At 32.3% G+C, this 27,325-nt stretch overlaps 1 protein-coding gene across 1 annotated transcript in view; it reads right to left on the minus strand.

Moving 5' to 3' along the window:
- The window catches only part of LOC129233582 (protein RRP5 homolog), a 36,828-nt gene that overhangs the window by 3,955 nt on the left and 5,548 nt on the right, over nt 1-27,325 (minus strand). The window contains exons 2-4 of the mRNA XM_054867592.1: nt 17,494-17,684; nt 13,978-14,146; nt 1,321-1,474 (exon numbers count right to left, since the gene is read on the minus strand). Of these exons, the coding sequence (XP_054723567.1) occupies nt 1,321-1,474; nt 13,978-14,146; nt 17,494-17,684 (514 nt within the window). The remainder of the gene's footprint in view (nt 1-1,320; nt 1,475-13,977; nt 14,147-17,493; nt 17,685-27,325) is intronic.

Raw genomic sequence — 27,325 nt, forward strand, 5'->3', positions numbered from 1 at the left:
TTGACTGTTGCAGTATTGACTTCCGCACTCTCACCGCATAGCTTTTTAAAAGAGAGTCCGTGCCTTTCCTTGAACTTCTCAAACCATCCATTTGAAGCTTTGAAATCTATATCAACATCCATTTTTTTCAGAAAAAACCCTAGCTTTTTCTTTTAAGACATTTTCATCTATTGGAGTATTGCACAACCACATCGTTTTGAGCCATTCCACTAAGGCTTTCTCTAAAAGCGGGAATTTTCCCTCTCGTGCACGCATTCTGGATTTTGAGACACCTGCATCATTCGCTGCTAAAATTTTATCTCTGTTTTTGAGGATCGTGAATAACGTGCTTTTTTGGATACCAAACTGTCTCGCAATTTCAGCTTTTGGACATTTATTCTCATCGATCGCGGCCAAAATCTTGCACTTAACATCTATAGAAACTTGATTTGGCTTAGCCATTTTAACGAGTGAACAGTGCAATAGGAATTTCGGAAACTTGGAAAAGAGAGAAGAGTGACGTACGTCCCCTCTGCAACCCCACCACACGTATGTTCCCGGGCATGCAGTCTCCAGCCAATTGGGAGCTAGAAGAATGTCCGTTCTTACAACTTGTTTCTCGGAAATGCCTGTGACTGCTCCTTCTCCCTTCCCTCTGGTCTTTAGTTCGCTCCTTTTCGTCATGCCCCCCTCCCCTCCTTTAAGCAAACACAAAGAGAGAAGTACAGGTTTCTTGAAGTTGCACCACAGTGCAATGTGCAATAGCAATACACAATGTACAATAGAAAAATTGGTGGTCGCTCTAACAAAAAATGATACGCTTGGGGTCGTTGTAATGATTCAAAATTAACATTATTCCTATGGTAAAAAAATTGGGACTTTTTAAAATGGTTGTTCTAACAAAGGGGTTGTTGTATCGTGGGGTCGTTATACCGAGGTTCTACTGTATGTTGAGATTTATTGATTTTTTTGAGTTGTGATATTCTTGCTAGGGTGGATATAATTTATTTCTATTAATTTAAACAATACAATATAGTAATACAGTAGAAAATCAGTATTACCTTGATTTAACGAATGTCAAGGGACTGGAAAAAGTTAACGTTAAATAAAGGATATCGTTAAATCGAGAAGCAGAGACATTTAATCCAATCAAATCCAGATCAGTGACATGTATCATTAAATTGAGGAAATTGTTGAATCAGGTATTGTTAAACAAAGTTATACTGTAATATTATTTCATTTCATACATTCCAATGAAAATATGCTATTTTCGATCTGGTAGTAAGTTTTCAAATAAAGCTTAATGCAAAGAAAAAAAAATATATTGTTTTCCATACATACGTTCTTTAGGTATTGTGCATTGAAGACTCCTAGAATAGTAATTTCGAGCCTCTTTCTGGTTGCCAGATTGCATATAGTAACTACATATCTTTATCCAGAACTCCTTATCCGTTTTGAATTTTTTCAGTGCTGTTTTTAGTACTTCCTCCAGTTTCTAAAAAGGAATAATGTAACAAAATATTTAGAACATATTAAAAAATAATAAAATGCAACTGAACATTAACTGAAATAAGAAATACATAATTAGAAAAATGAGACAAACTCATCAACCATGGATTGTATGTCTTAAAAACACAAAACCAACATCCACTCGTACTTGTCATTGTTTCATCTGTATAAATATTAAAACAAAGAAACTGATAAAAGCTTGACTCATTTAAAATCTTGGGTTTAACACCAAATCTATGAGATTAATAAAATTTTAAATATTCAATGTCTATGAAACTTTGAATTAGTCATCTTAGATTAAAATAAAAATCTATTAATGGTAATATTTTAAAATTATTACATTTGTATTTTATTCTTGATTTCATTTTTTAATGCTAAGTTTATCAACCTTTTCATTGAATTACTTTCAACATTTAGCAAATATTTCCTAAAATTTTCCATTTTTTTCTATTTATACTTTCATAATTTTCTTCAGGAGGGTAAAAGAAGTATAATTTTAATAAACTGACATTTTTAAAAATAAAAACACAAAATATGGATCATTTTACCCATGTATAATATAGTATCAATATTTGAAATGTTATTTTCCCACAAACATGACCTTCAGCCTCCAAGTCCTCAAAAAAAAACTCTTGGAGGAGAAATTGCTTAATGTTAGGCACTAAGTACTGAGGCTCTACAACGCCTGTCTCTGAAAACAGTGTGTGGCTTTTTTTTTTTTTTCTGAGATAAGAAGTGAGTTTCTACTTATCTCCACAGTTCAGTAAAACAGACATATGCATTTTCTTATTTGTTACTATTACTTTGATCATGTAGCAGTTCGTTATGTACCTCAGAAGAAAATGATATGCAAAATGAAACAAAGTTACTTTTAGGAATGAAATGTACATTACAAAGAAGTAGTCTACTTTTCAGTAGAAGTAGATTCATTATGAAAGTTTTTTTTTTTACTTTCAGGGTGGTCAGTCCCAAGACAAAATCAAATTCCCTTACATTTCCAGAGTAAAATTTCCGAAATTGCATGAAATGTGTTCCTGATATTTTAAATTATTTCAGTTTAAAACATAAATAAATCACTAAAATATAAAGCATATCTATATATACATTCATATATACAGAGATATATATGTTTAAGGTCCCTCTACAAGCATATTTCATACTTTGTATTTGGAATCAAAATTGTCCACATGTGCTCCCCTTTCCTTATATGCTGGTAAAATTTAAAATATTATAAAGAATGTAGGTACATTGTTCTATTGATTTAAAAAGCATTACAGTCTATTTTTCTGAATTAATTTCCTTATATTCTACTTTACTTTATTCACGAATTCAAAGCTGCCAATCTCAAGATTAAACAAATAAGAAATTAACTTCATCTGATTGCTTCCAGTCATGCTTTACACACATTTTCAAAGCACAAATAAAAAGTTGGGGGTCTTTAACCAATTTTTCTCAATCAGTCTGGGTAACTTCGCCATAATTTTAGCATTTTTAACAGTCCCACTTATATTCCAATAGTGTAATAGCATCTATTGGCATATAGCTGGGGGAAAAAAAAAAAAAACTACAGAAGAATAGCATAGTTATTCAAAATCAATAATTATAAAAAAAGCTAGTTCAAAATCAGGGCAGATCCAGCTTCCAGTTTTAAAAGGGGGCATTATTGGAAAGGTGGGGATGGGGAGTAATTTTAGGGCTCAAATAGGAGTTCTGGGGTGATGTACAGAACTTAACATAATATTGTAGCTTCAAAATATAAACAGGGTAAACCATGTAATACGTAACTGCCAATATGAGAAAACAGAAGGAATAATTGTAAAATCCTTGAAAGAATAATAAAACAAAATGTAATTGAATAAATAACTTAAATATTATATAAACTACATAAAATTTCATTATTTCTTTCTAATTATTGCATCAACTATTTGATAAATCTGTAGAAATAACTTTTGTGAAGCATGAAACACTTCTCTGCGCTGCATTTCTACAAATTGGTGCAGAAAAGAGTATTACTGGTAGAAAGTTTGACATTAACGATGCATTACGACACTGCAGGGTTAGGTTTGCTCCAACTGTAAATACAGCAAAAATTTAAATATATTTTTTAAAAGCACCATAAGAGGGTCAGTAATTTAACAGTGACTTAAATGCGATAAATTTGCTAATACTTTTGTGAAAGAAAAACATCAAATGCATTTGCATAAATTAGTTTGTTTCCCTGTAGCAGAAACTTTCTAGCCAATCTGCGACACTATTTTAGGCAGTTGAAAATAATCTGCAGCATTATTATAAGTTTTCATAACATGCTTAAGTTCCTTGTAAAAAGGTCAAGACTCAGTTATTTTTCAACTGGCTAGAGGCCACGAGACCCGAAAAAACTTAGTGGCCACCAATATTGCCGAATAAAGGGGGGGGGGGGGGGGGAGTTTTCACTACTTTTATAAAAATAAATAGAACTCTGCATACTATGAAAACAATTATTCAATGTATATTTATTTAAATATGGAAAATTTAAGTTAAAATTTGAATTTTTTTTTTTTTTTTTCAAAAAATGAATCTATATACATAAATGGCTACTTCTGTATGTAAGGATGTCCGGGGTAAACTTCAAAACTACTGGACCGATTTTAACCATTTTTTCGCCATGGATAGCTACGTTATCAGGGAGCAACAAAGGCTATAATTTATTTTTCAAAAACTTAGTTTAAAAAAGTTATGATGGAAAACAGTAGATTTCATGTAATTTCCTCATTAAATGATTAAATATAAAACCCATTATTACAAAAATTCGCTGCCTTACAACAGCAATATTTATCATATTGAAAATTTTGAATCAAGGCTTCTCTGGAGCAAGCATGACATTTATTACTTTCTTTAGGATTTTTATCCTCATCTGTGCCAATAATCAATACCGGGACTAAGTAAAAAGCCAGTTGATTTTGGCTGCAGTTAGAAAATAGAAAGTGTTTATTGCCTAAAACTACACAGGCCTGCAAAATTTGGGTGCCGTTGGTAATGAGCAACTTTTATTCTTTTGGGTGCACTGATTTTAAATATGACATCCATTTTTCTCAATCACATAAGAGATTTTCACCAATTGGGCTTTAACATATAGGGAGAAAAGCTATTCTGCGAAAAAGAGTCTTTTCAAAATATCTGTGATTTTATTACTTACAAACGAGTTTATGCATCAAACATACAATACAATTTTTATCATACAATTGGAGAAATTCGTTACTAAATATATATATTAATTTCATAGAAATAAGAACATGGTAAAAATTAGTTATAACGATTCAATTATAAAGTAAGGCAATTTTTTCTACTGTTGCTTTTTTTTTGCAGCCAAAGACTACGTAATAATACATAAAAAGTAGTCGAAAACTTTGTACTGCATAGTGAATAAAATATGACAATGCATATAAAGTACAAATTAAGAATGGAAAAAGGTTAAAAAAACCAGCAAACAGCTGTTTCGGCATTCTAAAATACAAGTGCCATCATCAGTGCATTAAAAACGAAGACAGGTTCACCCGACTAAAACACAGTCGAGGCGAACAATGCAATGAGAGACGAGTTGTAAAAGATATGAGAACAGTACCGGAAACGATGATGTCAAGGTTACGTCAGAACTCCAGAGGACAGTTGCACTCAGGAGAAACGTCACGGACAAAAAATAAATCAAATAACAGACTTCCAAACATTAGGAAAAGGGGGAGTGCTAGACAAATCATTGACGATTAAATTAGCATTTTTCCATACGTAATATGACTCCCAAAAATCTAAATCATGAATGGACGAACACTCGTGAATAACTTTGGCGGAAGAAAAAATAAAATTATGACCGCAGGACCAACAATGTTGAGCAATAGAGGAGCGTTTGAGATCCTGTTTTTTGACGTAATTTTCGTGTTCCCTCTTTTGATGTGAAATCACTCTTCACTAACGTGCCTGTTGAAGGTGCGTTAGACTGCCTTAAAATGAGATTAACTGAACATCACTTTTCCTACTTTGAGATAAATGAATTGTGCAATTTAACACGTTCTTGCTTAAAATTAAACATGTTTGTTTTCGACGGTAATTTTTTCCGGATGACTGAAGGTCTTGCTATTGGCAACCCTTTGAGTCCAATTCTAAGTGATTTGTACATGCACTATTCCGAACTTAAATTATTTAAAATTATACAATTTGATTTTTACGTCAGGTACGTTGACGACATTTTTGTGCTTTTGGACTCGTCTGTCAGTGACCTTGATAACCTTTTATCCACCCTAAATACTATTGACCCACATATTCAATTTACGGTTGAATTGGAATATGGTAATCATCTTTCTTTTCTTGATGTGTCCATCACTCGTCATGACAATACGTTTACAACTACTGTTTTCGGTAAACCCTTTGCTGTTTCTCCCCCCCCCCCCCCCACAAGTTATCCGTTCATCCTCCTAAACAAAAATTGGCTGCTTTCAGATCTTTTATTTACCGTGCTTTAGCCATTTGTTCAAATTCTAATTTACTTTCATCAGAACTGAATTACCTACGAAGTATTGCGGTGGATCGGGGATTCACATCAGATATTATTGATACCATTTATAAGAAGCTATGTAGCTCAACTAACAAAAATCAAACACTTGCTCCTGTGAACTATTTGAGTTCCGTTGTCTTACCCTTTTTTCCTAAAATCAGTCTACAAATTGCCAAAATCTTAAAAAAGTTTCATTTTTCCGTCACTTTTTCTCCTGTTAATAAATTAAAATTTTCACAGCTTAAACACCCTGTTCACAACCTTGACAAATGGGGCATTTAGTGTTTCCTGCCAGTGCAAATTGGCCTACATTGGGCAGACTCGACGATCCCTCAAATTCCGGCAAACGAACACGAAAATTACGTCAAAAAACAGGATCTCAAACGCTCCTCTATTGCTCAACATTGTTGGTCCTGCGGTCATAATTTTATTTTTTCTTCCGCCAAAGTTATTCACGAGTGTTCGTCCATTCATGATTTAGATTTTTGGGAGTCATATTACATATGGAAAAATGCTAATTTAATCGTCAATGATTTGACTAGCACTCCCCCTTTTTCTAATGTTTGGAAGTCTGTTATTTGATTTATTTTTTGTCCGTGACGTTTTCTCCTGAGTGCAACTGTCCTCTGGAGTTCTGACGTAACCTTGACGTCATCGTTTCCGGTACTGCTCTCCAGTCTTGCATAATATAGACGAACGCACGAACAGCGTTCGCAGAAAATTTTTGGCTCTGCAGAAATTTTTTTTCAAACTGCTAATGTTGATTTAAAAAAAAAAAAAAAAAAAAAAAAAAATTTTTTTTTTTTTAAAGGGAATTTTTAAGAAAATCCCAGAATTTATTTCTGTTAAAGCCTTTCTCCAAAAGCCTTTTAAAGCACATGTGTAAAAAAAATAATGGTTTTGGAAGTTTTCTTCAGTTGGTGAAAAAATAAGCAAACTATATGTTATTGTAAAAAAAATTAAATGATTTAAAACACTTTTTTTTTTGTCTCTTTCATATTTGAATATAAATTTAATTTTTTATTCAAGGGTGAGTTAGGCAAAATAATTATTTGCAGAAAATTTTCCAGTCAGGATTCGTGTTCGCAGAAAGCTTTTCATTTTATCTAAGTCTGCTGCTCTCATATCTTTTACAACTTGTCTCTCATTCCATTGTTCGCCTCGACTGTGTTTTAGTCGGGTGAACCTGTCTTCGTTTTTAATGCACTGATGATGGCACTTGTATTTTAGATTGCCGAAACAGCTGTTTGCTGGGTTTTTTTAACCTTTTCCCATTCTCAATTTGTATTTTATATGCGTTGTCATATTTTATTCACGTAATAATGTTTCTCAGCTTTCACCATGTAACCAAAATATCGCCATTAAAAGAATCTTTAAAGCTTTTGTTAAAATGTAAAATGATCTGCTAACTAAACTAGGCAAATCTATTAACAGCACAAAAACTTCAATTAATTTGTCTTTGTGTGCACAATTTTAAACACTTGTCAAGTTTTACTACTAATTTCGGAAACATTTCGGATGAAAATGTTTAGCATCACTTAATGGTCAGCAAAAATATCTCAGTATTTGGCGACAATATTTCATTGACGAAAATTAGTAACAGACAGATTTACAAAGTAGGGAGGGAGAGCATTATTCAAGGTGTCCCAAAACAATTACCACAAATTTGGTAACATTTTAAATTGCACCAAGAACCCACAATAATTGAAGTTTCCCAAAATAACTAAGGCAAGTATAGTGGGATTATGGACGGCGACATTTCTCAAAACCGTTTGTATTTGATAGCCATATAGAAAAAATTGTAGACTACGTTCAAAAAAAAAAAAAAAAATCAACTGATAAATCTTTTAAAACGAAAAAAAATTGCATATTTTGGAAATCCTTCAAATTTTTATATGCTTAAATATTGTGCTTTCATTTTTAACTGAATACTATTTCATTCTTTTTATTTATTGCTATTTTACTTTTATGGGTAAGGAAGAAGCTCGATTTTTAATCACATCAAAGCGGGGTGTTTTGAGTTCTTTCAGTTAAGACAGAAAATGAATGAAAGTAGCGGTTGTTTCTCACAATTATTACTGACCCAAGCAACGCCGGGTATTTTTGCTAGCAAATAAATAAATTAGTAAATGAGAAGTTGGCAGGAAACTGCATTTTAGATGAATGTTTTAGTTTATATTAAAGCTTCCAAAGCAATGAGGATCAAATACAACTGTGTACGGATAATAATTCACATTTTAGATGAAAATATTTTCAAAAAAAAATAAGATTTATTGTATATTTCTTGGAATCTTCAATAGTTTGTATTAAGGTAAACATCCAATTCTGTTTTTGGAAACTTAGGCAAGCAAGTCTCGTCTATTTCCATTTTGCAAATGACCAAACACAGCATCTATGTGAAAATTCATGATTATAAATAGGTTTATGAATTTGTTACACAAAAGTAGTAATAAATTCAAAATCCTTAAAAAACTACAATTTAGATGATTCAGTTTTTAGCACATTAGCCTCTAAAACAATGAAGATAATATTCTAAAGATAAAATTTTGCATTTTTCAAGACAATAATTACGAATTATCCAAAAAAAAGGCACATTTTGCATAATTTTCAACAGTTTGCATTGCAGTAAACATTCAATTCCGTTTATGGTGTCTTGTGTACCAGCATTTTGGGTATGACTAAACATGGTGACTACGCCAAAAATCAAGATATAAATTTCTGAATTTGTTGCAAAAAAATAATTTAAAAATAAAAATCCTCATGAGACTACGCTTTAGGTGAAAAGTTTTTAGCGCTTTTGCATCCAAAGCAATGAGGATAAAGTGAATGAAAATATAAAATAATGGTGGAATAAAAATTTTATATTTAAAAATATAAAATTTTTCATTTCTTAAGAAAATTATTTAAAAATAAAACGATTTGCTGCGCATTTTAAGTTATTTTCATTAGTTTGCAGTTAAATAAAACATCCAATTCTGCTTTGTTTTTGTAAACTTAGGCTCTTAAGCATCTTATCTACTTTGATCTTGTGAATGACCAAATATGGCAACTCTATTTCTAGCTGAAATGTTGCAGCATCCTTTGTCTTTCCGGTCAAAAAACGATCTTTGACAAGTTTTTTTTTTTCATTATTTATTTTGGTTCTTTGGTAAAATTATCTGCAGGCCACTGAAAAATCTGCTACACACATCTCCCGTCTCGCAGTTTCTGCTACCAGGTTTTGTTTAAAGAAAAAATAGCCAACTGTAATGTTTTTTAATCTGGTTATCACTCAAAAACAACAGTCAACAAATACTTCATAGTAGCTCAACTGTCTCTAAGGCCCTACTCAACCTGTAAACCACATCTGTGGTAGGTACGGGGGACCCTGGGGTGCAATGTAATGTATGACCAAGTACTTAAGTGTTAAAATCACTTCCGTTGAAAAATTGGACAAATTTAAATGATTACTACTATTAATAATGCAGAACTGCAATAAAACAATATAAGTTTTATTTCCTGAACAAATAAATTAGGGACCCAATGCACCTTTACACAGTCAAATAAATTTAACCTAACTTATAGTACCTTGCTTAAAATCTTTGCCATGCTTATTATTAGAGACGTACCGAGTACTCGGTAACTACTCGGTACTCGGTCAATTTGCCGAGTACTCAGTACTCGGCCAAATTCTGATCAGATACTCGGCCAATACCAAGTAGTTGCAAAAAATTGAATATTGTACAAGACAGATACTAAAATTTATAAAAAAAAAAAAAAGAGCAAGCCATTATATTCTGCAATCATTTACAATTAAAATCAATAAAATTAAAGTCAAATTTAAATTTTGAGAATAATGAAGTTTGTAATGCTTCAATGGAATAAATCTTTATTTTAATGTCCCCAAAATAAGTAAAACTTATTTATTAAAAATTATGCAAAAAAGGTAAGTATAGAAAATATGGAATTTTTATATTAAAAATGTATTTTTGCTACATACAAAAATTAGTTATAAAAAATTTAAAAATACCTTTGCTTAAAAAATAAAAGGAAATAAAACAACGTTAAAAGCACAGTGCAGGAACACTGCAGTCACGTGTTTTGGCATTACAAGGAATTCCTTTTTCAATGCACAAAATGGGAGCTCGTGGATTTAAAGGCATCCGACAAAAGTCGGATTTTTTTGTCGAATGTCTTTACATTCTTTAACTCACATGTTATGCACTGAAAAAGACGTTCCTTGTAACGGGGGGGGGGGGGGGCAGAAACACGTGTCCGCAGTGTTCCTGCACATTTGTTTTATCTGCTTTTAAAAATTATTTATGTTTGGCAGACTAGAACTATAATTTATTGGTATGTGGTGAAACCCCTCTTAACGGACACCCCTCAAAGGCGGCGGACACCCCTCTTATGCAGACAATTTTTAATTCCCCAGTTACAATGCAAATAACATTATTAAACCCCTGTCCTGTGGACACCTCTCTGTTGCGGACAAAAAAAATTGTTTTGTTAGTGCCCGCATTCGAGGGATTTTACTGTAATTTGTTTTAATTCCAACTTGATTATCATACCTTTTATTTATTTAAAAAAATTTTTTTTTTTTTTGTAAAATTTTTGACACAAACAAAATTTTTTATGTAATGCATAATTAAATTTCAGCAGGAATTTAGTTTTAAAAAACTATTATATGGACAAGGAGGTCTATACTACTATTCCAATAAGTTCAAAATTCATCACATGTGTGTCAGTGGTTCTACTTAAAACATAATTGGTACTTGGTAACTCAGCAGAGTAGTAAAAGACCGAGTACTCGGTACTCGGCCAAAGTGCTACTCGGTACGTCTCTAGTTATTATCTTTTCTTTACTAATAATAAAACTGAAAGTCTCTCTGTCTAGATATCTGTCCGGATCTCTGTCTGTCTCTCAGGATCTCTGTGACGCGCATAGCGCCTAGACCGTTCGGCCGATTTTCATGAATTTTGGCACCAAATTATTTTGTAGCACGGGGGGGGGGGGGGGGGGGGGGGCACCTCGAAGCGATTTTTCGAAAATTCCATCTGTTCTTTTTCTATTCCAATTTTAAGAACATTTTCTCGAGCAAAATTATCATAAGATGGACGAATAAATTACCAAGTTATCATAACGTGGAACTGTAACATGGGAAAGCCAATTGGTGAGAAATTCATGATACATTTTTTTTTTTTTTTTTTGTAAATATACAGGCGAACCAAAAGACCTTTTAATTTTCTACTATGGGCAAAGCTGTGCGGGTGCCACTAGTTAAAATAATAAAGCAAAACAATTAGTGTTAATGCATCCATTGTGTCTGTTGTTAACGAAATCTTATAACTCTAATGTTAAGAACTGAAATTCTGGAACTGCCACCAAAATTGGAAAAGCTTTGGCACTGTTGTGACCAGGGATCCCCGATGTATATCATGATATTTATCACAATATATATAATGAATATTTTTTTTGAAAATATCATGATATTTTCTATATTTATTTTTTCAACTATGGTATTTTCAACAAAAAGTATGTTAATCATAGTAATATTGTTCATTTATTATTAAAAATAACCAAAAAGTTACTTACTATATTTTTATAATGTATAATACATCACTAATATAACAAAGTAATTTAGACACACGGCAGTGTGTCAGCCAAGTTTGGAAATCAGGCGACACATCTGCCAGTGTACTTTACACGAACCATTTCAAGCTACTTTTGACCAACTCATTTCTCAAAAACTATTAAATCTACGTTCTTGAAATTTTGTATGTCTAATAGAGCTGCCTAGTAGACCTTATAATCCTAAATTTCATGAATGTACCTCTTATAGTTATGAAATTATTACTGTCTGAAACGTGTCATTTTTTACACTAACTCACTCACTCACTCATCAAAATGTTTCCAAACTTCTAAATTTCTCACATTCTTGAAATTTGGCATAAAGATAGGTTTTCATGCATATATAAAGGGAAAAATCTAAAAATTCAAAAAACTACATTAAAACAACAAAAAACTACGCTATTTTTTATGAGCATCATGGTGTAATCACTTCACTGCGCGTTTGCAAAATAAATAAAAAAAAAATTGGCTCGTCAAACGTTGCTAAAACAAGGTTGTTGAAGTTTTAAATTAACAATTTAATTTCTAAGCAAAATGGGGCTTGAAACAATACTTTAAGTTCCGCTAAAATGAAAAATGATGCATCAAATAATTAAAATTGCAAATCTAGAGCTAAGCCTTTAAAATAAAAAATTACCGGCTTTAAAATTTTATAAAAACTTTAGATCTCAATTAAATGCAAAATTTTACAGGAGGAGCAAAAATGGCAGCAATAATTTCAACAGTTGAGAAATATTTTCACAAATTCTGCATATTTTACGATTTACGTTATGATAATCCCCCCGAACAATAAGGAAACTCGAGACAGATTTTGAGATGAGTCTTAGCAATTTTCCTAATTGTCGACAAATTTGAGGAAGCCAAAGACCAAGAGCTAATGTACGTTGGCTTTGCTGATAAATGGGAAAACATGATTATTGCCCAAAATTGGCGATCTCCCCAAGTCCCCAGTTATCAAAATATTTTCATAACTTCTAATAAAAAGAAACAGCAAACCAGTGCAGGGTAACAGCAGGGGAAAAAAAAGGAAATCATATATTTGTAATATATGCTTTTGCATTTATAACTGTCTAAATTAGAGCATAACATTTGATTTAGCTTTTCAAAAAGTAATGATACTCCAACAAAACAAATGTGAAAAAGAAGCCAAGTTTGGTTGAAATGAGGTGCGGGAAAGACGGTGTCACCGACAAAAAAAAGTTCAGATCTAAACAGTTACCAAGTTCCATAGCAGTTCCTCATAGAAGTTGGATTTTCCCATGTTCCTCAATTCATTTAGAAAACATTTTTTTACTTTCTTTGATATTGGATTTAAAACTTGGCAAGTTTGAAAAAAAAAAAAAAATAGTGATGACTAAAACTTGCCGCAAGTTTGAAATCCATTATCAAAGCAAGTAAAAAATTGTTTTCTAAATGAATTGAGGAACATGGGAAAATCCAACTTCTATGAGGAACTGCTATGGAACTTGGTAACTGTTCAGATCTGAACTTTTTTGTTGGTGACACCGTCTTTCCCGCACCTCATTTCAACTGAAATTGACTTCTTTTTTATATAAATTTTTTTTTGGGGATATAATATTCATTTTTTACTTGTGTTTTATATGGATAAAATTATTAGTAATTTAACAATTTTAATTCATATTAAAAGTGCTTAATTAAATTTTAAACATTGCTCAGAATAATAGAAAATGCCTTATGACTGTCACCAACTAATGCATATTATTTATTTCTGAATCATATAACTGTAAAAGTAGCTAACAGAAGAAAAATGAGTAAAACAGCTAATGCTAAATTAACTCCATTAAAATTGATAGAAATGTAAACTGAAAAATTGGATATAAATAATGAAAGAAAAATTAATTTTAAGTCTACATATTCATATTGTAATTATAATATAAGAAAACAAAGAGTGATTTGAGGATGCATTTACCATTTTGAAGACTTTAGTTTGTGCTAATTGAAAATATTGGATATATATCAAAATATCCAGTATATATCAAAATATCTGATATTTTCGAACCCTGGTTGTGTCGTACTTTCAAAATCCAGGAGCAAAACTGTTGATGCTATTTATTTACAAAAAAATGTACAATAATGATTTTCAAAATTCATATGAACACAAATAAATTCAAAGGTACTGTTGTCTCGTTCTTAAAGAACCCCATACACCAACATGGTCGAAGATCTTACGCAATTTTTTTAGGGTGTTGCCACTCATTCGTAATAATAAATTGCTTAGGTGTTCTTTTTGGAGTAACTTTCAGCTGGAAGAGGTTCTTACGTAACAGGCACTGTCCCAACTAGCATTTTTAACCTGAAATTAATAATATTATATGTTCTGAAAATTTTTTACCTCGGATTTTTTGGCAGCAATAAGAATGTCCATGATATGGTAATATATTTTTTTCTGATCATTATATATCAAGGCTTCTTTAAAAATTTTGTCAATGGATTCATCTGTGCCATAATGATTTTCAAGGTTGAGGAGAGCTTTCCAAACATTTAACTTTTCTCCATCTTCCCTGTGGAAAGAAAAATGGGATGCAAAAGCTCCATAATAACAATATATAAAAATAACATAATAAACTAAGAGGCAATTGTAAAATGAAAAATTACATTAAAAAGACAGCAAATTCAAAAAACATTTAAGTAAAAATGAAAGAATACCCTCATTTTTGTATACTAGGACATTTTGCAGGATTTTTCACAGGTTTTTTTTTTTTTTTTTTTTCTGAAAAATGAAATAATTTTGTGAAAAATCAAATAATTTTGCTAAAAAATTCTTTTTCTTGCAAGAACGAAATTTTAAAATTTTGAGATGGCGCAAATTGCATCATTGAAACTTTTAGTAGGGTGTTTTCCTCTTTTCTGTTAAGCATATCATTCAAAGTATTTGAGGGGGGGGGGTGGAGTGGCATTGCTCTCTGAGAGATGGGCACCCGTCAGGTATCAATATCTATCTACCACTCTACATTTGGTTTCATAACACTAGAAATGTTATATTTGTATAGTATTTAAAATAATTGAAACAAAAAAATAATAACAATAATAATCAAGCAGTGGTTCAGTAAACTTTTTGACCCAAGATGCTCTTAAAGAACACAGAATTCTGTTTAAAACTTATTAATTTCATAATTTTAATAAAAATAATAAGATATTTTATTTGTTTACTTCTTAATAAAGTGTACTAAACATCAAAATTCGAAAAATCTGAATCCCTTAGCAGATGCTAGGAGATTGCAATCCTCAAAGCGAAGGCAACAAAAGTATAAAAACAGCATGTAAAATAAATATTTTTTACAAAATTATTTTAGAATTGCATTTTAGAGGCACCTATGATAAACATATCATTAAGATTTATCGGTACAGCAGAAGCAAAAATAAAATTTAATCATCGAATCAGCATTTTATTTTTTGACTCATAAAAGCAAATGGAATTTCTCTTAAAAAACTTGAAATAAGCGTTGTAAGAGAAATAAAGAGACTTTTCATTTATTTTCATCCTAATAAAGCAAAGTTAGCTTGAAAAAAGAATAAAATATGATTCCCATATCAAATGTAAACAGATTGCCTTTTTCAAAATGAAAACATCAAAAGTATAAAAATAGCAAACAAAAAAGTTATTAAAGTTAAGCATCCTTGTTAGCATTGAAAATTCAAACCCACATAATTTTCTACCACTAAAATAATGTTTTAACATCGCACCATAAAAACACAAATATTTTCAACCTGGTAAAATGATGAGAATTATTTCCTAACCATATGGGTAGGTTTAATACAGGATAATAATTTTAAAACTAACTCTTTCTGAAGCAAGCCATCACATTTTCTCCCCACCCCTACTAGCTATCCTTTTGCTGTTCTAAGTTCATTTCGCTCACATACATTACAATTTTTTTATTATTGTTGTTTAAATCATGAGCAGGGAGAAAAGTGCTTATGCTGCCTTTTCAGAGAAGTTTCTATCAATACTGCTGCAAAACAACTATTCTGAAATAAAACATGAAAGATTATTTGAAACAAAACTGACATTCAGCTGTTAATTCCTTTTAAAGAAACAGACATGTATTATATTTATTTTGGCAGTATTAGTTATTTATCATTTGCTGGAGCATACTGATTTTTATTTTTATTTTTATTATTATTATTTTTTTGCAAAATTAGCAGATCCTGTATAAGCTGATCTCTCTAATTTAACTTTAAAAAAGGTTCCAAAAATTATTGGTTTATACTTCAAAATAGGCATTATTTTGATTTAATATTTGCTCTTTCAATAACCAATTTGTGAGGGTTTCGTTTTGGTTTATCAGAATCATGTGAAAGGTCCTTTTTGGTTGATCGGTATTTTGTGAAAGGTCCATTTTGGTTGATCGGATTTTTGTGAAGGGTTCGTTAACGAACCCAAATTTCCACTGGTAATAGTAGCATAAATAGTACTCATAAATAAACCTAGAAGGGGAGGATGAGTAAGCTTCTCTCTTAAATATTCTGCAGCATTTTCCTCCAAGCAACAACGTTATGAATTTTTTAAAAGAATGAAATGGAACAAAAAATTAACTTTACAGCATTATAAACCAGGGTTGGCCGAATTGGACCCAATGGGTTTTTTTGAAAAAACCCATTTAAAAAAACCCATTATTTAGCCCACTTTTGGGTTTTTTTAAATTTTCTGAGAAGTTTTAAAAAAATTAATTTAAATACTTTTATAATTTAAATTTCTTTTTTATTTGTTCTTCATCACAGACAATGAACACAAAAAATGAATTTTGAACTTTAATAGTATTTCTTAACACTTAACAGCATTAAAAAAATACTTCAAAGATTTTAAATAAATATATTTAACTTTTTTCTTTAACTGGTCAATAAATAACTCAAATTATCTTGATGGAATCCTGTCTCGTCTGATTTTCTCAATATTTGTAGATTGTACAGAGGAAACTACTCTAGTTAAAAGGCTTTCAGGTTAATTATTTTCTGCAAACCAACACGTCACAAATCTCGAATAAACACAAGGTATATTTTTAGAAATTAACAGGTTTTTCAAACGGTCAACAGAAAACAGAACAGGATGTACAGTATTTTCATTATCTTCGAAAAAGTTTAATATTTCTTACTCTGTACACAGAAGTAGAAAAACAGGCAACATTCAATTCAAAGAAATGTGTTGATTAAGCTGGAATTCAGTAAAAACTGATTTAAACTACTTGAGGTTCTACAGTAGTTTTGCATAACAAAATGATATACAATAAAGTAAAATGCAAAAAAAAAGTAGTAATTAAAAACGAACAATAGATTTTATCACTCGAGAAGTAACTTTGCCTTAACTGTTGGTAATAATGAAAACTAAAAAAAATCTGAAACTTCACCATTCTTGGGTTTTGTAGTCATTTATACTTTTCTTCAGAATATGCTGAATTTTAACTAGTTTTCCAGCTTTTTTTACCCGAAGACAATTTTTGCACTTTGTCTATACACTTACGCTACAATATGCTACAAGTACCCCCACATTTTCCCTAAAAAAAGACAAAAAAAACCCCACATTTCTTTTAAAAAAACCAACTTTAGTTGGGTTTTTTTTGGGTTTTATTTAAAAAAACCCTGGGTCCATGGGCTTTTTTAAAAAAACCCGGGTTTTTGCCAACCCTGTTATAAACTCACTTTTCCATTTTATTACTTATTCAAGCAGGCTGGTGCTTAAATCTCTTCAATTTTAATATTTTGCTCATTAAAAACAATTTTAAACCCTAAGTTTTTTTTGAGCTTTAATTTAATAACTGGGTTTCTACATTTCTTCCCACTTATTCAAAAATTCATTTTTTGATACATGCAAACTATTATATGTAATTTAAAATACTTTGATTTTACCTACCTGAAATTGATAGTTTGGAGAGCTCTCTTCGCTATACTTCTTGCTTTGTTTGTTTCCTCTTGTTTCAGACAGCATGTCATATACATCAACCAAGCTTTGGAGCTATTGGGATATGCAGCGACTAAAGCTTCTGCTTCTTTTATGCTGCTGACTTCCTGAAACTTTGAGCTTTTGGGATCAAAATCTTTGAACTAGAAAGGGAGAAAAAACATTTAATTTTAGCTTCAGTGAAACTTTTATTTTCAGTTTTCAAAACTAATCCTCCAATTTGGTTCCTGCACTCCTTTTTTTTAAATAATTTTTTAATGTTTTCATCCGCATAATTTTTTTAAACTAAAATACAATGTATACAGTTCCAAAAAATGTATTGGTAAACTTGAACACTGTCGACGCCAAATCGCTTAACGTGAAATATCACTCTAACAAATGTGTGTTCGGTTCTGTGCGTTAACGATCTATTCATATTTTATCGGATAAGATAAAATTCAGTTAACATTAAATAATTATTATGGTCTCATGAAGTTTGTGTCAACAAGGTTTGACTGCACCCTCTATGATGGCCATGGTGATTGGTAAAGCGTCAGACTTGTAACTGGAGGGTCCTGGCTTTGATGACAGCCAATCGAGATTCTCCATGTTTGCTAATGGTGACTACAGAACATTAAATACATTCATTGTCACAAAAATCCTTCACGTTTCTACTCTAAATCAGTGCTTCTCAACCTTTTTTACTTTGCGGCACACTTAAAAAATTTCTAGATCAACGAGGCACACTGAACTGAATTTCGCAATGGTAATATAGAAATGGTTTTATCATTCACAGGTAAAAAGACGGGGGCGGACTTTTTTCATATGAATAAAACAATTATAACTAACGTAGTGTATTTAAATTTATTTGGAAAGTAGAAATATTTTGAATGTATTGAGGTTGATAATGAACAACAAAACTACCTATATCAGACTTAACAGAAAATTATGCTTCATATGTTTCAAAGCATTTCTGTCAAACATGTCATTAAAATGCACAGTGCAGTTAAACGATTTATCAAATAATGTTTCAAGAAAGAAGCAAGCAAGAAATTAAAACCAAGCACCTAACTTCCGTTTGACACTAATTTTTGACGTTTGATGTTCGGCTCTATGTTGGAAAAAGTTACATGAAGTTCTGATCCAGGCTCTTTTGAAATGATCTCTTGCTGTTTTTTTTATAAGTGTGAGGGCTAAGAAGCTGAGTTCGAAAAGATATGTAGTTGAAAATGGTAGCAGCACATCAATAGCAAGACAAGAGATGGGTGGGATACTCATTTTCAACCAGTAACCAAAATTCGTCCAGAGACACTTCGCTCAACCCAAGTTTAAGAGTATGGTCGCTTTTAAGGTTCATAAATTCTTCTCGCGCCTTCAAAGAAAGGTCTTTAACTGATGCATCCGCAGATGAAGAGAATGGATCGCGAATCCAGTCATACTGTCCTATGTCAGTATTCTTGAAATAGTGCTCTTAAACTTGTCCTAAATTATGAGTAAAATGCTCTGCCACCACATTCAGCAGCTTTTCTTCCATGCCATTTCTTTCACATACCATGTTGACGGTCCGTTTGAACATGTCCAATGAGCCACAATCTACTTCTCCACACAGCTGAATTTTTGATTTGAACCCATTAAGCTTCTCCATACATGTAACACAAATTCTGTCCTTGTCCTTGCATTTTCCGATTCAATTTGTTGAGGTGTTCAAAAATGTCAGCCATGTATGTTAGTTTTACCAGTCAATATTTGTCTTGCAACAAACTGGCGTACTGCATTTCATTTTTTAAAATCAAAAACTGTCGTACCTCGTCCTTCAATTCGAAAATTATTGATAGTACCTTACAACATGAAAGCCAGCGAATCTTTGTATTCAGAAGTAGGGAGTGGTGATCTGCACCCAGTTCTTCACAAAGTATACGGAGAAAAGGCGAGAATTAAGCGGCCTCGATTTCATGAAATTCACGACTTCAGCCAAAGCCGACTTCAGCTCATCTGGTAAGATCTTTGCCATGAGAGCTTCACGATGGTGGAAACAGTATATGATTTTCAGTGGCGGCTCGTGGCTTAATTTGGCGGGTGGGCCCGCTTTTATCAGGGACGCCCTGATGGAGGTCATTGTAGCCTCCTAATAGTTTCTTTATTTGGCAAATTTGGAGTCCATATATAGCTTGTCAGGCCTAATGTATCTTCTAATAATGTTTTAGTATGTGTGCACACTTTATTTATATCATTCGGTAAAGTTCAGAGTTTTATTTTGTGAATTGAGAACTTAACCACTCTCCTCCCAAAAGGTCGGGTTGCCGCCGACGATTGTACAAAGTTTTCACAAGAAAAAAGGAAACAGATAAAATGAAGAGAACTAAGGTGGGCGTGCCAAATAATAAGGCAATGAAGACCAATAAGTCCCCCTCCCCCTCCTTTTCCCCATACAGAATAGCAAAAATTAGATTGTGACTGGGATCATGCAGCAGCATTAACTTTCACTTTAACATGCTTTGTTATTATATGAGGTAGAGAGAAGCAAAAGGATGTAAGTGGACATTTTCAAGTTTTGAGTGAAACGAGTTTAAAGATAACTTCCTAGGTAGGCTTTCATAGATTTTTTTTTCTAAATCATGCTGTAGAGCAGCACCTACCAGGGCTACTAGTACCATCTCTTGCCCCAAGACAGAGAGGTTCACCTACCATTTGTACTGGTTATCTCCAAATTTTTAATTTTGCCACTTACATCCCTTTGCTTCTCACTGCCTCATATATATCAAATTACGAAACTGGTAACTACTTTTTATAGAAACAGTTTACTTAATTACCAATATATTCTTTTTATAAGAAATTTAAATTACTTTTAATTTTTATTGTGTAATAATTTAGGTTTGCTCAGCATTAGAATACTCTAGCGTAGAAAAGGCATGACAATAAGGCCAACACAATTAAGACTTACATGAAATACACCGCCAGCTCAGTCATTTCCAGTCGAGGACTGCAGTTTCGTGCTAATTAGCACTCATCAGCCCGGCATAGGAAAGTGACTGAGCTAGAGGTGAAAAACCTCTTAACACCATTACCCGCTAGTGTTGCGTTGATGCAACGGTTATAATAAATATCCATAGAAACTAAACTAGAAATCTAATTTTTTTATCGATTGCTAATTTGAATTTAAGAATATTAGTAGAAATATGTTAAATAAAAAAATTGCTTTAAATTTCTTTTTTTATGTATGATAAAAATTGTTTCTCTCACATGGTTTTTTTTGACTAAATTTGTGATCCAGTTTTCTGTCAGAAAAAATAAAAATAAAAAAAAGTTTTGGTTTAGATATGAAATACTTTTAGTCAAGGTCACTTTTTATCAGATTATTCCTCAAAGAAACTGCTTCTGCTGGGGAGGAGGGGGAAGTAAAAACTGGCGTTGCGTTGACGCAACCGCAACGTCAGCGAAAAAGGGGTAGACCGACTGACTGTCTGTTTCAATTGCTTTAGGGTAGAACTATATTTCATTTTTATTCTGCGCGTTTTGACTGTGGAAGCTTTTTTTTCGTCTCTGCCTTTCGAAATGCCCAGAACAAGATATCTAACTTTGGAAGAAGCATTGGAACAGATTTTTGAACAAAACTCAGATGATGATGATAATGAAAATGAAGAAACAGGTATTGTTGTTGTACCACCAGAAATAACAGAAGCTAGTGATGAAGAAGGCAATGATAAAATTTTAAATAATGATAATGAAGTTTTACCCAGCGATACTGCAGGCGAAATTGAAGTCGGCGTAAAAAAAAAGTTCAATTGTTCCAAATCCCATAGTAAAAAAACTAAAAACAGAAGATTGGCGATGGACAAAACAGGAACCAATTGATAGGTATCAACCAAAAAATGAAGAACAGGTCCCCATTCAAGCTGTAAGACACACTCTAGAAGGTAAAGCTAGTTTTAATCTTTTTTTTATTCCGATGTTTTATCGCATCTTGTAGAACAAACAAATTTTTATGCCCAGCAAAAACGATGGAATGACAACACTGTTGTGACTATGGGTTCAACCCATGGAAAATTGAGCCTGTCAAAAACGTTTCTCGCTATTCCAGAAACCAGAGGAAGAAGATTTCTGTTCTTCAACCTTGTATAATTGAGCAATACAACATGAAAATGGGGGGTGTTGATTTGTGTGACAATTTAGTTTCAAATTACAGAAGTAGAGTCCGAGGGAAAAAATGGTGGTGGCCAATATTCTACAATTATATTGATGTTGCATTAACTAATGCTTGGAAACTTTCAAGACTATCGAAAGAAGAAAAGAGAAAGTCACTATTGGATTTTAGGCGAGAGGTTGCACTTCGTCTTTTGCACACCCCTTATGATAGTGATATGAAAAAGAAAAGTCCAGCTACAGGACGGCCACGGCCAAGCAAATTCAGCTTACTAATGCCTGTATCTGGGGGATATTTTATCGTAGGGTCGACAGACAATAAAAGACTACGCTGCAAGAATTGCCACAGCCAAACTATTTATCGCTGCAATGTGTGTAAGGTTGCACTTCATCACGATTGCAGCGAAGCTTTTCATGTGTTACTATAAAAAATCGATGTTTCCTCAAAATTTAAATTTTTTAAAATGCATTTATGTGCTTATTTTATATAAATTTCAGTTTCTTCTAAAGTGCTCGGCATAGTTAAGAACCATAACTAAGATTACAAAAATTTCCTGTGTATAAACAGCATTGAAACTGCTGAAGAATTTCTGATAAAACTACTTAGCATTAATACTCCTTTTCCGCTGACGTTGCGTCAACGCAACACCCTGTAAAAGTAAGTGCATTTTTGTTCTTTTTTAAGCATATTACTATTATATAGGTTCAGAATGATAACTTTTATGATTTTTATCCAAAAAAAATAACGATTTCGAGTTTTGGCGGTTAATGGGTTAAGGAAGCCAAGAGTGCCAAACTAACTGGTAGATAATACTGCTAGCACGAAACTGCAGTCTTCGGCTGGAAATGACTGAGCTGGCGGTGTATTTCATGTGTTTCTGCTTTAGCCCTGGCTAATGAGCGGTGATTTACTGAATATGCGATTAAGACTTATTACTTTAAACAAATATCATAGCTTATAAGAAAATTGAAAAAATCTCACGTAATGAAGATTATTTTAGGTGCAGCTTTTAATTCAAAAATATAAAGTCTTAACCTCTTAACCCTTATTATATTAACACGACACTGAAAACCAACTGAATGTAAATTCAAACTGAAACTTAAAAAATGGCAAACTCCTTTTTGAAAATAAAATGTCCATTCAAAAATTTCGAGAATGCGCTCTAAGTTCCATAAAGAAAAATAAACAAATTAAAATGGACATCCCATGCAATGAAATGAGTGGGAGAACCCAAAAAATTGTAAACCCCAGTACCTCATAGTAACAGCCGTTTAAGATTAAAGAAAAGGAAAAACTGGATTAAATCAAAAGAGAGAGAAAGAGAAAACGATGAGAGAACTTTTCCTTTCCCCGTGGGGTGGGCTCCGAAAATTCTGTCCATCGCCTCACTGAAACTTTGTATAAGCGACGGGAGACGAGACACATTCCTCCCATTGCTTCTACTATTGCTATTGGATGAAGATATTTTTCGAGGGGGCAGGAAGGAAGCTGCCATACGCATCCTTCGGGGTGATGTCGCTTGCCGCTTTAAGTTGTGGGTAGCCATTAAAATGGCCGAAAGAATCATTCTTAAAGCGCTGTCGCTATTTGATAGAAAAGGAACACTTTTTTCTTTTATTAGCAATTAGCAGAGTGCTAGAAATTTAAAATTAGTGTCATGCCATGATTTTATTTAAAACTGATACACAAAAGACATTTTTAAATAATCTAATTATGCACTATTTTGTCGGGTGGGCCCGGCCCATCCGGCCCATAGTGACGATCCGCCACTGATGGTTTTAATTTCCAGTTTGCTAAGTCTAAGAACTGAGTTTTGAGAAACTACGATACAATGAAATTAGTATCGGAACAGGAAAAGAGGAAAACAAAAGTTAAAGCTGTGGCTAAAATTCTGGGCAGGAGGGCACGATCCCTGCCTGAGGGAGGGGGTAATAATCCAGTTTGCGGAAGATTTAGAAAAAAATTCTGTATAATTAGTTGATTTTGTGGAAATTAGAATTCGTTTTCAAAAACTGAAAGCAATAGGATCACAAGAAGTTAAAAGAGGTGAGGCAGCAAATCCCGCCTCTCCCCTTCTTGGGTATGTCTTATTGCACAAGATCGACAGGGTGAATTGAGCAGTTACAGAACGATTCAAACACTATTCGGTCGTAACTTTAAAATAAAACGTATCAAGGCTCTTTCTTTTTATATAACTACGAAAATACCGCGGCACACCAGTGTGTCGCGGCACACCAGTTGCGAAGTCCTGCTCTAAATCACTACCTACAGAAGAGCTGGATAAGGGGTTGCGCAGCTCCTGGTCTGGATCAGGGTTCGAAATGGGAGAAATGGGAACATTCCACGAAAAAGTCAACCTTTTGTCCCATGTGACGGTTTATATATTTAATGAAAAAGTAATACTTTTAGAGGGTAATGACGAATTTTTTTGCTTAAGAAATCACACATAATTTGTAATTTGTTAAGCAGAAAAAACTTGCTCATTAGTATTTAAAGTATTACCTTTAATGAAATATATGAGACACATGCGGGACAAAGTGACTGTTTTCCATGGAATGGTCCAGTGAAGATAAATTTGTGTTACCAATAATTTAAAAGGGGTGGCACAATAGAATGATTTTCTCATCAAGCAATACTATTAGCAAACTCTTCATATTAATGCAAAAAAAAAATGCATTAACATGAAGAATAAAAATTTATTGCAAAAGAGCTTTAAATTCTTGCTTTACGCTGGTAGGTTGCGTTCGTGCAGCATGAGCAGAATCTAAGAACTAAATTAGTTTTTTTTTGGGTATGCATAGCTGGAAAGCTAGTTTTGATTGTTAAGTTGTTACAAGCAAAAGAAATTTTGAGATAAAACTTTGTTACCCAATAACGGGTGTTCTTTTTCAACACCAAATCAAAATGTACTGAGGGTCATTCCGTGTCAAATCATCCAGGATTTTCTGAAAATGCCACCCACCATCTCCGATTTCATTCAAATTTGGTGCACTTGTAGACTTTTTGATGCTAATTATGAAAATGCAAATTATATTGAGATTGATGAAGGTGCCGAAAAGTTAGGAACCTTTAAGCATATGCCAAAATGATTTTTCTACTGCCGTTTTAATTCACACAAAGACTGATATAAATGGCTATAACTCATTTACAAATTATCACAGAGCTTTGAATTTTTTTTATTTTGTTCAGTATAATGTAAAATTGAATATAAACTGGGTTTAAATTGTATGACTCAGTTACAATTAATCTGTGAGGATTTACTTTTAATTTTTTGACTCAAAAACAGAGTAACTTTGACAAAAATTTACTCAAAGTAAATTTTTGTCAAAGTTGCTCTTCAATTTTAATCAAATTTTGTGCACAGGTACCTCTAAGTGTGTTAAAACATCTGGCAAAGAAATTTCGGTGGGCCATTTACAGGCAATCGTCAAAAACACAATTTTTTTATTTTCAGTTTAAAAAAATACTTTCAAAAATAAAGTTCATTAAACTGCATTTTCCCTAAAATGAAAGCCAACACCTAAAAGAAGCCACAACATGATAATTTAGGTGTGTGTGTGTACAAAATAAATACAAACATCAGAATAAGATAAGATTATCTATCAGTAAAGGTACTTGTGCTACTTTGATTTACAATACACACCGAAAACATTAAATTTGAATCTGAAAATATTACAAGTATGTCATAAAATATCTATGAATAATCTTATTAATAAATAAACTTCAAATGATTAACAACATGAAATATTACCCCATGTATTTGGACTTACTTCAGCTGATGTATTTGCAATTCGATGAGAGTAAACATTGATGAGTGTTGCATAAATTCTGTTTTGTGTGAAGCGTAAGATAATAATTGCAAATATTCATTTCTTACACTATATTTTATAAAGTGATCAATATCTTTTCGAACTACTTTATTGTTACAAAATTTTAAAATAGTGATAGCAGATTATGTGTATTATATAATAAAACAACATTAACCTATGAATTTTTGTTCGATTTAGACCAGTTTCCAAAATTAGAATTTTCCGCTTTTAGAAACATATTTTATCCTCACAGCGCACACTAAAACTTTAGACTTGTCACTAATTCTATATGGCCTGTGCTTTTGTACTGATATCATCAGTACAAGGAGTAAGTTAAAGCAGTACATATTCTGGCCCAAAGTAAGAAGATGATGGATGATGCAGAAAAGTTGTAAAAAAAATATAGGTGGGCGGGCCATTCACAGGCAATCGTTAAAAACACATTTTTTTATTTTCAGTCCAAAAAAAAAACTTCTTTCAAAAATAAAGTTTATTAAATTTATTCCTTGACGTAGATTTCTGGAATAATATTCTTTTCCTTCAGTAGAGGTCTAACACTCATCACTCACAAAGACTTTTTGTGTTAAACTGTATGTAAAATCTACCTTTCTTCGCAATACTTAGAATTATATTATTAAAATAATCTGTCAAATTGAGGACCGGATGTGACTGGGAAGAAATAAATCTTATAGCAAATAATTCAAGAAGTATTACTGCTCAGTTATCAGCCAATGTTTTCTATCGAATGATTGAAACATTGTTGTCTTTTAAACATTTTTTACACATCACTAATAAATAAAAATTGAAACATTTAAAATTTTAGATTTAAAAAAATTACCAAGAATCAAACATCAAAATTTTATTATCAAGTGTTAAAATACACTCAAAGATACTTGTCCAGGCATGTTTGCTGAAGTTGAAGAGGGGGGCATTTTGATTAAACTTCAGTTAAAAGAAGCAAACAACTTGCAGGAAAAAATGTAAAATGTAACACCCTTTGCAAACTGATAATCATAACTACTTATACTTGTGTTTGGATTTATTTTGTAAGACACCTAAACTGTCATGCTGTGGCTTCTTTTATATGTATTGGCTTTCACTTTGTGGTAAACACAGTATAATAAACATGATTTTTGAAAGGAGTTTCTTTCTTTCTTTTTCTCTTTTCTTATTGAAGATTTTTAAAAAAAATATGTTTTAAATAAAATTGTAGATAAGTCTACAGTTTTAGTGTGCGCTGTGAGGATAAAATATGTTTCTAAAAGTGGAAAATTCTAATTTTGGAAACTAGTTTAAATGGAACAAAAATTCATAAATTACTGTTTTATTATATACTAGTGGCACCCGCACGACTTCGTCCGTAATAGAAAAGTTAAAGGTCTTTTGGTTCGCTTGTATATTTACAAATAATGTATGGTGAATTTTCTCGCCAATTGGCTTGTACCGACGTTACAGTTCCACGTTATGATAATTTCGTATCTCGCCAATTGGCTTGTGCCCATGTTACGGTTCCACGTTATGATAATTTCGTAATTTATAATAGTTTCTTTTTCTTAAAATTGGAATAAAAAAAGAACCACATCGAATTTTCGAAAAATCGCTTCGACGTGCACACCCCCATGCTACAAACTAACTTTGTGCCAAATTTCATGAAAATCGCCCGAACGGTTTAGGCGCTATGAGCGTCACAGACATCCTACAGACATCCAGACATCCTCCGGACAGAGAGACTTTCTGCTTTATTATTAGTAAAAAATACACATAATCTGCTATCACTATTTTAAAATTTTGTAACAATAAAATAGCTCGAAAAGATATTGATCACTTTATAAAATATAGTGCAAGAAATGAATAT

This window comes from Uloborus diversus, unplaced genomic scaffold, assembly GCF_026930045.1.
Source record: "Uloborus diversus isolate 005 unplaced genomic scaffold, Udiv.v.3.1 scaffold_542, whole genome shotgun sequence".
NCBI classification, from domain to species: domain Eukaryota; kingdom Metazoa; phylum Arthropoda; class Arachnida; order Araneae; family Uloboridae; genus Uloborus; species Uloborus diversus.